This window comes from Nanorana parkeri, unplaced genomic scaffold (assembly GCF_000935625.1).
Source record: "Nanorana parkeri isolate BGI_ZX_2015 unplaced genomic scaffold, ASM93562v1 scaffold935, whole genome shotgun sequence".
Taxonomy (NCBI): domain Eukaryota; kingdom Metazoa; phylum Chordata; class Amphibia; order Anura; family Dicroglossidae; genus Nanorana; species Nanorana parkeri.
The window spans coordinates 238,837-250,399 of record NW_017307203.1 but is presented as its reverse complement, the minus strand read 5'-3'; the positions used below and the strand labels follow the sequence as shown (position 1 = coordinate 250,399).

The 11,563-nt window shown below is 39.5% G+C and overlaps 1 protein-coding gene across 1 annotated transcript in view; it reads left to right on the top strand.

The window, feature by feature from the left end:
• Positions 1-11,563, top strand: part of LIG3 (DNA ligase 3) — a 31,485-nt gene that overhangs the window by 9,539 nt on the left and 10,383 nt on the right. Inside the window, exons 3-12 of the mRNA XM_018566313.1 lie at positions 342-536; positions 735-886; positions 1,027-1,193; positions 3,017-3,094; positions 3,790-3,949; positions 7,290-7,445; positions 7,856-7,987; positions 9,480-9,559; positions 9,659-9,746; positions 11,104-11,181. Coding sequence (XP_018421815.1) covers positions 342-536; positions 735-886; positions 1,027-1,193; positions 3,017-3,094; positions 3,790-3,949; positions 7,290-7,445; positions 7,856-7,987; positions 9,480-9,559; positions 9,659-9,746; positions 11,104-11,181 — 1,286 coding nt within the window. The remainder of the gene's footprint in view (positions 1-341; positions 537-734; positions 887-1,026; positions 1,194-3,016; positions 3,095-3,789; positions 3,950-7,289; positions 7,446-7,855; positions 7,988-9,479; positions 9,560-9,658; positions 9,747-11,103; positions 11,182-11,563) is intronic.

Here is an 11,563-nt window from a genome sequence, read left to right as displayed (position 1 = left end):
GTCAAGATACTGTGAGGAGGCAGGAACAGGGGCGTGGCTTGTCAATTTCTTTGTGTTTCAATGGACGCGCACAGCTCAATTCCCGCCTGGGAGCGTGCACGCACAGGTGTCTCCTTTGCAACCTTCTAGGCAAAGAAGGCACCCGTAAAAAAACTAAATGGGAAGAAAAAAAATAGCCGTACAAGTGGATCTCCGTTGGAGAATTTTAAAAAATGAGGGTTTAATGTGTACTGTGATAGTGTCATTTTCACAGTGGAGTACTGCTGGGCAAACTATAATATATCAGTAAAACTGTATCTAGTGCTCAAAGAACCCATGTTAATTTCTATTTGATCCAACAGCAAAGCCTGAATCCTCACATTCGGCATCCAGTTCCAGTAGTGGTTCAAGTCTGTCTGCAGCAAAATGTGATCCAAAACACAAGGACTGTCTACTGCGTGAATTCCGCAAAGTATGTGCCATGGTTGCAGAGCAGCCAAGCTATAATGCCAAGACCCAGATCATCCAGGATTTCCTAACAAAAGGAACTGGTGGAGGTACTTGAGATACTTCAATTAATTGTATAATAGGAATTATTATGTTAACTTAATTTACTGTAAGTCTGGTAGCATCTATAGCACATAATTTTCAAATGTCATCAACAAATGTACATTGTCATAGAATGCAGTGTTCTGATTTTGTAGAACATGATTGTTAGCTAGTTATTGTGAATGTAAATGCTCTACTTTGTACAGATGGTTTCCATGGAGATACATACTTGACAGTGAAACTGCTATTACCCGGTGTTATCAAGAGTGTTTACAACCTCAACGATAAACAGATTGTCAAGCTCTTTAGTCGTATATTCAACTGCAACCTAGAGGAAATGGTTCGAGACCTTGAGCAGGTAAGACAAGAAACGATCTAAAAGAAAATGAGTCGATTTTTCTTGATGAAGGTTTTTTTTTTTTAGATCTTTTTCATCTTTAGCAGATATATTTAAAGCTTTGATCATTGAGCCTAAAGCAACCATTTATTTGTAACTAGGGAGATGTGTCAGAGACCGTTCGGATTTTCTTTGAAGAGAGTAAAACCTTCTCCCCAGCTACTAAGAGTCTCCTGACAATTCAAGAAGTAGATGACCTGCTCAACCAGCTTTCTAAAATGACCAAAGAAGAAGACCAGCAGAAAGTACTGGAGGACATTGCACACAGGTAATGTCTCTTTAAAGTGTTGAGCTTACAAATTCAGCGTTTGGGTGGGAGATCAAATAATATACTAATTATATTATGGGAGTTTTGTTTGCATGTTCTTAGCAACTAGATTTTTATTTTGGTCTATTTAGTTCTCATGGACAGACTTAGGGTTTATCAGTGGCTCCACTTAGTTGCCGTTTGAGACTAAGACGGCTATTTTAAACAGAGAACAGATATCGCTAGCCACTCTCTGCTGGACCCTTCAATGTTTACTCCACTGTGCCTCCCCTTTAGTTATGCAGTGTAGAGAAATCCTGCAGTGTCCAAAGAGGGTTTCTGTATAATGGAACATATTTATACACCAATCATCCAGAACAGTATGACCATTGACAGGTGAAGTGAATAACATTGGTTATCTTGTTACAATGGCACCTGGAAGTGGGTGGGATATATTGGTCTTTAAGTGAACATTTTGTCCCTGAAGTTGATGTGTTGGAAGCAGAAAAAATGGCCAAGTGTAAGGATTTGAGCAACTTTGACAAGGGCCAAATTGTGATGGCTAGAAGACTGGATTAGAGCAACTAAAAAATTGGAGCTCGTGTGGGATGTTGTCAGGGCCTACCAAAAGTGGTCCAAGGAAGGAAAAGCTGTGAACTGGCAACAGGTTAATGGACGGCTAAGGCTCATTGATGCTTGTGTGGAAACAGAAGGCTGGCCCGTGTAGTCCAATCCAATAAAAGAGCTACTCTAGCACGAATTGCAGAAAAAGTTCATGCTGGTTCTAAACGAACAGTGCATCGCAGTTTGTTGCGTATGGGACTGCGTAGCTGCAGACCAATCAAGGTGCCTATGCTGACCCGTGTCCACCGCCAAATCACCAACAATGGGCACGTGAGTATCAGACTTGGACTACAGAGCAATGGAAGAAGGTGGCCTGGTCTGATGAATCAAGTGTGATTTTTGTTTTTTACATCATGTGGAGGGCTTGGTGCATGTGTGTCGCCCCCCAGGATGCACTATGGGAAGAAAGCAAGCTGGCAGAGGCAGTTTGATGCTTTGGGCAATGTTAATGTGGATGTTACATTGACACGTACCACCTACCTAAACATTGTTGCTGAACAAATACATCCCTTCATGGAAATGGTATTCCCTGATGGCAGTGGCCTCTTTCAGCAGGATAATGTGCCCTGCCACACTGCACAAATGGTTCAAGAATGTTTTGAGGTGTTGACTTGGCCTCCAAATTCTCTAGATCTTAATCCAATTGAACACATGTGGGATGTGCTGGAAAAACAAGTCCTATCCATGCAGGCCCCACATTGCAAATCACAGGACCTAAAGGATCTGCTATTGATGGCTTGGTGCCAGATACCTCAGCATACCTTCAACGGTGGAGCCCATGCCTCGATGGGTCAGGTCTGTTTTGGCGGCAAAGGGGGACCTACTCAATATTAGATGGGTAGTCATAATGTTATGACTGATCAGTGTGTGTGTGTAGAATCTGCAGATTCAGATTTTCTCTTTGTCAACCTTTTTCACATTGGTTAAATGGAGAAAGTTGTCGGGAAATTCATTTTCCTGTAAAGCTAATGTAAACTTGAATTGGTGTGGGGAAAAAAGGCTGTAAAGAGTTTTACAAATTTAGATTACAGGGGTACATATCACTCCTTTTATAAATGGGAGGCCCTGTTTTGCTGCTGGAAAAACATTCACTAACTAAGTGGGCTTATGTACAACTGAGAGTCTTATCTTTAACTATCCAGTATGAACTCAAAAATGGCAAAAACATTACTAAAGCCTTTGCTTATTCTGGATCTATTTGTTCCTTTGTTTATTTGCAGATGTACCAGTAATGATCTGAAGTGCATCATTCGGCTAATAAAGCATGATTTGAAAATGAATGCAGGAGCTAAACACGTGTAAGTAATAATTATGTGTTTATGTATGTCTGTGGTGTGTGTGTGTATAATATACAATCTGATAGTTATTTTTCCCCCTAAGAATGTACCTAACATTTCCACCTTTTTAAAGTACACTGGCTCATATCTTTGGAAATTATTGCTATGTGGGCGGAACTATAATCATATGGTCAGAAATATCGCACACCAGTGTTTAGACATACAAGTAAGACAGTAGCAATAAAAATCCACCCACAGTAGATTTAAGTATGGTATGCAGCATTCCTTTCTGGCTCTAAAATGACCTTAAGCCCTTTGCTGCCTTCAGTATGGTGTAAAAATTTACACATTTGGTTAGTTTGAGAAATGTCTTTCATGAATGTAGGGCAGGTGAAGGAAATTACTGTTTTAGTGTAGTAACCCAAATGGAACCCTAAGTCCTCCCCCCCTTTCCTGGCCTCTCTAACAAGCCCCATACTTGCCTTTCCCCACTTCTTTGAGATGTTTGCTGTGTGGCCTCTCCCTCCACAATATAGGGGCCTGTGCATTCACACAAGTCTTTCCATTCATACAAAATTTTAACGTAGATGTACAATATATCATTACAAAAAAGTTGGAAAGTCTATACATTTCCTATAATGCTGAGTTGTTTTTTTGTTGCATGGTTACTACTTGGGTTACCACATAATGCTGTTATTGTCATCTTCTTTTTCTAGACTTGATGCTCTCGATCCTAATGGACATGATGCATTCAAAGCATCCCGCAATTTGGAAGATGTGGTGGAACGTGTGCTACAAAACCAGCAGCAGGCACCAGGCATGAAACGCACACTTAGCGTAAAGGCTACGCTAATGACGCCTGTTCAGCCTATGTTGGTGCGAACCTTAACCTTCTAAAGACCTGTACTCCCATAAATGTGTGACTGCATTCCCAAAATTGACTTAGTCAGTTTAATGAAATGTTGGATTGTTTGAATCCTAGCATGATGCTTTGCAAAATTTGTGGGATAAACAATGACTTTAGGGCCCGTTCACACCAAAATTGTACCTAAAACGGAAGTCAACAGACGTCCGTTTTCAGTTGCAGTTTCAACCTCAGTTGATTTCCATTGTGTTGCCCTTATTAAACCTTCCTTTTTTTTAAATAACTATAAGGAGATCCACCTTTTGCCTGCGGCTTGTTTTTCTTTTAAAAGTTTTCAAGTGGGTCCCGGCAGCGCTCTCACCCCCACCTGCACGGGTGTCTCCATCTGCTAATGGAGGTGTGCTCGTGCCTGCAGTGGCTGTGTGCGTCCACAGACACACACAGCCCTGTGGCAGGCAACGCCCCTTCTCTCTGACCAACACTTTGATGGCAAAAGAAGCCTATGGCTCCCCCTGCACCTGACAGGTAAGTGTGGGGGGAACTGGGGGAGAAAAAGGTTCTGGGCGGTTTTTACCCCAATACAGAGAATGCATTAAGGTAAAAAACGGCCAGACCTTAATACTGCTTTGTGTTTTGTATTTTTTTTGTTTTTTTTTCAGCCTGCTACAATGCAACCCAATGGAACGGAACAGTGTGCGCTGGTCCTAATTGCATCCATGCATTTTTTTGTTTACCTTTCATTGACGTCCATTGAACAATAGATGCTAACAAATTTGGTGTGAACGGGCCCTTACAGCACTTTTAAGAAATGTAGCTTGATCTGATCCCCCTTTCCTGGCCTCTCTAACAAGCCCCATACTTGCCTTTCCCCACTTCTTTGAGATGTTTGCTGTGTGGCCTCTCCCTCCACAATATAGGGGCCTGTGCATTCACACAAGTCTTTCCATTCATACAAAATTTTAACGTAGATGTACAATATATCATTACAAAAAAGTTGGAAAGTCTATACATTTCCTATAATGCTGAGTTGTTTTTTTGTTGCATGGTTACTACTTGGGTTACCACATAATGCTGTTATTGTCATCTTCTTTTTCTAGACTTGATGCTCTCGATCCTAATGGACATGATGCATTCAAAGCATCCCGCAATTTGGAAGATGTGGTGGAACGTGTGCTACAAAACCAGCAGCAGGCACCAGGCATGAAACGCACACTTAGCGTAAAGGCTACGCTAATGACGCCTGTTCAGCCTATGTTGGTGCGAACCTTAACCTTCTAAAGACCTGTACTCCCATAAATGTGTGACTGCATTCCCAAAATTGACTTAGTCAGTTTAATGAAATGTTGGATTGTTTGAATCCTAGCATGATGCTTTGCAAAATTTGTGGGATAAACAATGACTTTAGGGCCCGTTCACACCAAAATTGTACCTAAAACGGAAGTCAACAGACGTCCGTTTTCAGTTGCAGTTTCAACCTCAGTTGATTTCCATTGTGTTGCCCTTATTAAACCTTCCTTTTTTTTAAATAACTATAAGGAGATCCACCTTTTGCCTGCGGCTTGTTTTTCTTTTAAAAGTTTTCAAGTGGGTCCCGGCAGCGCTCTCACCCCCACCTGCACGGGTGTCTCCATCTGCTAATGGAGGTGTGCTCGTGCCTGCAGTGGCTGTGTGCGTCCACAGACACACACAGCCCTGTGGCAGGCAACGCCCCTTCTCTCTGACCAACACTTTGATGGCAAAAGAAGCCTATGGCTCCCCCTGCACCTGACAGGTAAGTGTGGGGGGAACTGGGGGAGAAAAAGGTTCTGGGCGGTTTTTACCCCAATACAGAGAATGCATTAAGGTAAAAAACGGCCAGACCTTAATACTGCTTTGTGTTTTGTATTTTTTTTGTTTTTTTTTCAGCCTGCTACAATGCAACCCAATGGAACGGAACAGTGTGCGCTGGTCCTAATTGCATCCATGCATTTTTTTGTTTACCTTTCATTGACGTCCATTGAACAATAGATGCTAACAAATTTGGTGTGAACGGGCCCTTACAGCACTTTTAAGAAATGTAGCTTGATCTGATGAATAGTTTCTTCATACTGGACGTAGATAGCAGTGAAGGTGTCTGATAAAAAGTATGTGTTGTCTAGAAGAACCTTTTTCATTTTGTGCCTTTTTGTATCCAAAGTAGGCTGGAAAATAAAAGCTAATTGTTTGTTTTATATTTGTAGCACAAACAGGTTTTTATTGCAGACCACTTAGCATGCAGAATATTAGTACAAAAACGCATCTTCATTTTTTCTGGACAGCCGTAACGAAAGTGCAGGTTCTGGCATAGACTGGAAATGCAAGTACACAAATGGTTTAAAGACACCTTCCACTATACAATTTTATTTTATATCCCACTAATCGGGCCAGGCTGTTGCACAGAAAGGACACATTCATTGGGCACTATGGTATCATTTCCAATCCGTACATGATTTTTGGACCATAAAATTCATCAAGCCATCCAGCCTTGCTTACATAATAAACTTGCTTTATTCTTTTATGTAGCTGCCCTGGTAGATGACTGGAGAAATTGTAAGCTAATCTCAGTTAGTAGCCCCATTTCCAGAACAACCCATTACATTTTGTATCAGTATTCTGGTTTGGGTTTTATAGAAGGTGTATTTAACCGTTTATCTGCTTTGCACTCTGGGAGGGAGGAACCATCTTGCAAGTTGGTGTCTTGGGAAATACATGAATAAAGAGTCCCCAAACAACATTAACTCCCAATTTCAGCACTGCCTGCTGCATATTGTTAAAAAAAAGGTGTGGCTGTGTCTCCTATAACTGTTATCAAATCATAGTAATCCGGAACTCAATTGTCCAAGGTTGTTGGGTTATCTAAGATCTGTGTTGTGTAGTAAAAGAAATCTGTTAATAATAGGCCTGGGTGGAGACAGAAAATTCTGCATATAAAGAATATATATTTAGTTACAGATAACTTTTTTTTTTATATATTCTTTCATTCGTATTCTGGAACAGTGCTTCTCAACTGCAGTCCTCGGTGGCCATCAGCGATCTGTATAAATAATCGCAAGAGAATGTCTGCTTATAATTTCTTACAAATTGACGTGTGATGCTTCTGCCTTGGAGAGCTTAAAAATGTCTACTCTTGGAGTCCATAGAGGTTTGCATTTGCAAATTACTGGTGTGGAATATTTAATGTCTGACCTCAGGATGCCAGATTAAAGTCATATCACGTTCTCTAAAGGGTTTATATTGTGACTTGTGAAAGAAACTCCTAAAATGTTTCTGAAGAAATGGAAAAAGTTTTAGTTGAAAATGTTCTGACAGTTGCTTGTATTCCCACCTTTATAGGCTGAGGCCTGCAAATCTGTAGAGTATGCTATGAAGAAATGTCCAAATGGAATGTATGCAGAGATAAAGTATGATGGAGAACGCGTCCAGGTGCACAAAAACGGTGATCACTTCAGCTATTTTAGCCGTAGTCTGAAGCCAGTTCTTCCCCACAAGGCAAGTCCTTTTTGTTTTTTCTTTAGGTTTTTTTTTTTTTGCTTTATGTATAAAATATAGAAGTAGAAATTGGAATTGTCCATCTCCCCAGCTTTGTTTCAGAGTATGAAAGCACTTTTTGGCATCTCTTAAAAGATATGGTTTCCCCAGGACCAGTATGAAGCCAAAGAGTTGAATTTTCAGCAGCTTTCACAGGAGGCAAATTCTAGTTATATTAATACAGATACAATGGGTCTTATGCTATGATGCTTGTATGGAGGCATAAACCGTTACCAGGTATTGCAGAGAGGTCATAAACAAGGATCTAGCTTTGAATTAAAATGGGAAAACATGAAGTGGTTTGAACTGCATACAGGTCTTTTAAAATGTTGTGAACTACATTACCATTTGATAAGTTTGTCTGTATATAGGTTGCTCATTTCAAAGACTATATTCCCAAAGCTTTCCCTGGTGGCAATAGCATAATCTTGGACTCTGAAGTGCTTCTTATCGATACCAAGACCAGCAAACCCCTTCCATTTGGAACGTTAGGAGTTCACAAGGTATGTAATTCCTTCAGATGTGTTTATAAATAAAGAATACATAAAGTGTTAGAAGAAAATAGAAAGCAAATGTTAAAAGGACCAGTTCTACAATCCTGTGCAAGGAGTATACAGCAGACCAACATAATATGGTAATGAAAAAATGGAAGATTTAAATGTAATTGTTCAGAAATAGTAGTGAGAGTTGCAAAAAAAGTAACAACTTCACTGTAGCTTTAATGTAGTGTATATTTGTGACATCTAAATGGTGTAGATCACTTTTATTCTGGGGTTTTGGTTTGTTTGGTTTATTTTTTTTTGTGAAACGGATTGTGAATGGGAGGGGTTATGTATGGGGCTCAGTAGACGGTGAGGCAAAATGGGAGGCAAGAGGGAGGATGACAGGTTGGAAGAACACTAGATATCTAGAGGTGCTGCAATGATGGTGTGTCCTGCAGTCTGTAAGTGGGAATTAAAGTTTTACATTTTTAATCTGCTCCATTCCGAGAAGCATTTTGTATGAAGTAAATCATTGCCATTTTCTCCAATGTTATCACATTTGGAAAGTTATCCAATATATTGTAATCCCAGAGGTTAGCCACATGCTCAGTGGGAGAGGGTCAGTTTTTTACAATACAAAGGGATACCAGCTGTGTCTGATTTTTCTGTGTTTTCTTTTTAAGCTTCAAGTAGAATATTCCTTGAGTTTCTAGGTGATTATTTCAATTCATGATGCTTTTTGCTGTAAACTGAGCTTTGTGAAAGCATTAAGGTGTTACTCCAGGCTAATCGGGCATGTTAGAAGCCTTGCAGAGTTAAGTCTTGTTAAAAAAAAATATTGCTGACGCACCATTTGCTTCATGTCAGATTTCCAAATAATGCTGCTAGGGAGGAAGGATTCTGATGTTGCATGGTATCTGGGGCTAGAACAATAGACCAGCCATTTGTTTTCTCTCTTGCCTCTGCTTATTATCACTCTGTTGCTTATTATCACTCTGTTGCTTATTATCACTCTGTTGCTTATTATCACTCTGTTGCTTATTATCACTCTGTTGCTGTTGATTGCAATAGAATTACATATTCGAAAATAATCTTTGATTGGTCTGGGTGACACCAAAGCAGAAAGTATTGTGGCCAAGTTTTTGAGTTGATGGGCCAAGATTGGTAATCAGGAATGAAGTGAATGGGGGGATTTAAATGGTGGTAAATAGTAAGCAAGAAGTGAACATTCAAGATATACACTGTACTATGGATTTTGACGCTGACTCGAGTATAAGCCGAGGGGAGCACTCTTCAGCCAAAAAAATGGGCTGAAAATCTCGGCTTATACTCGAGTATATACGGTAAGCTGTGTGTACACTGGGGGGTTTTTCCTACCTTTCCATGTGACGTTTCAGTTTAGTTACAGATATCCCCTGATCTTCCATTTGTGTTCTTTTTGGATTTTTTTTTTTTTTTTAATTACCCAACATAAACCTTCACATTTTATACTGATGACTGTAATCTTTTGCAGAAAGCTGCTTTCCAGGATGCCAATGTATGCCTCTTTGTTTTTGACTGCATATATTTTAATGGTGTCAGCTTAATGGACAGGTAAGTGTCACCACAATGTCACACAGCATTGTGTGTTTTCTGCCAACACAAATCCATTCCAAGTATTTTATTCCTTTTTTTTTTTTTTCTTTTTATTAGGCCATTAGTTGAGAGACGAAAGTTTATGCGTGAAAATATGGTGGAAATCCCTAACCATATATTGTTCTCAGAAATGAAACATGTCACGGTAAGTGAGCTATCCGTATACTTGATAGCTCAGGAAATGTGTACATAATAAGCTATTAAAGTGACACTGAACTCAGGAGTTAAACCTTAAAAATACATTCAAGTATCTTGACTATTACACAAAAAAATATAAATTTTTGTTATCACTCGGCTGTAGATCCTCAAATCATCTCTGAATTGGAGCTGACACTGTCCTTCCTTCTGGAGGGTGGCTACTTTTATTCCCCATGGTCCCTGTGTGTGTTGTAAAGTAGTCACCGCTCCAAGCGCACTCCCGTGATGGTCTATAATCTCAATACAAATTAGTAAATGAAACGTGAGATTGTAGTCCATCACGGGAGTGAGCTTGGAGTGGTAGCTACTTTACAACACACACAGTGATCATGGAGAAAAAAAAGTAGCCACCCACCAGAATGAAGGACAGTGTTAGGGCAAAGTTGTTTTTAGTCTTTCAGCACTCTGATTCAATGCCGTACAAGGACTATAGCTTTAGATATTTCAGAAGTTTTAACCAGTTCCAAAGCCACAATACGTCTATGGACGGTGGCCCGCAGAAGTGCTGCAGCAGCCGTGTTCTTGGTGTCATTTTTAACAGGCAGCGATGGCTGTTATTGTACAAGCGATCGGGCGTCTATGCAGCCACCGGATCGTTTGTACCGTGTGACGCCCTATCATGCATGCACAAATAATAAGAAAATGCTCTGGACAGCAAGTGGTTAATTTGTTCCTTCTTAGCGATATGGTTTTCTCTCGGAACCCAAAAACATAATGAGGGGAATTTATCAAAACAGGAGCAAACAAAAACTGCACGGCAACCAATCATCTTTTTTTCATTTTCAAATCCTAACTGAACAAACTACAGAGAGAAGCTTATTGCTTGTCATACAGTTTTTGTCTGCTCCAGTTTTGATAAATTACCCTCATTGAAGGGAATTTATCAAAATTGAAGCAGACAAAATGTGGAGCAGTTACCCATGGCAACCCATCAGCTTTTTTTTCTTTAATTTTCAGTTTAACTGAACAAACTAATTGTTTGAAGCTGCTTTGGTTGCCATGGGCAGCTGCTCCATATTCTGTCTACTCCAGTTTAGATAAATTCCACCCAATGTTGGTTATTTGCCATTTAACCAAGTGTATGCTTGTGTGAGCGACTGCATATCATCGCATCATTTATATTCTGCTATTACTCATGCATTACAAAGTATATTGGAAGGGTTTTTTTGTTGTTTTTTTTCAAATGATAAATTGGGTCCTTTTCCTGTGTTTTGAATGGTTTTTTTTTGTTTTAGTTCTGCAGTGTAAAATAAACTGGTTTGCTTTTTTAAAAATGAAATTTTGTTTTTGTCCTTTATTCACAGAAAGCATCAGATTTGGCAGACATGATTACCCGAGTAATCAGAGAAGGTTTAGAAGGCCTTGTGCTAAAAGATTTGAAGGTATATATATTCTGCTACAAAAAACGCTTCAACACACACTTTACATTCACTTCTTATTTCCAGTGTATACAATTTTTTGTTCTGTTGCTCTTTAACCAGAATACAAATGGGTGACTATACAAAACCTCATTTTTATAGAATGTGAACTAATTTGCACTGTTTGCCTTTGTTTACTTTGGGATCTTCAAAATAATTTATCCTTACATGTAGTAGTCTTTAATATGTGACATACTAAGCCAACAGTTTAGTCCATGTGACAAGATGAACAGATATTGGTCATGCTAATGCTATATGTAGATTATATTTAAAGATATATGAATTCTGCGTTGTTACATCATGTTGTCCAAGAACTATTGGAAGAATCCTGTACCATTTGAGTTAT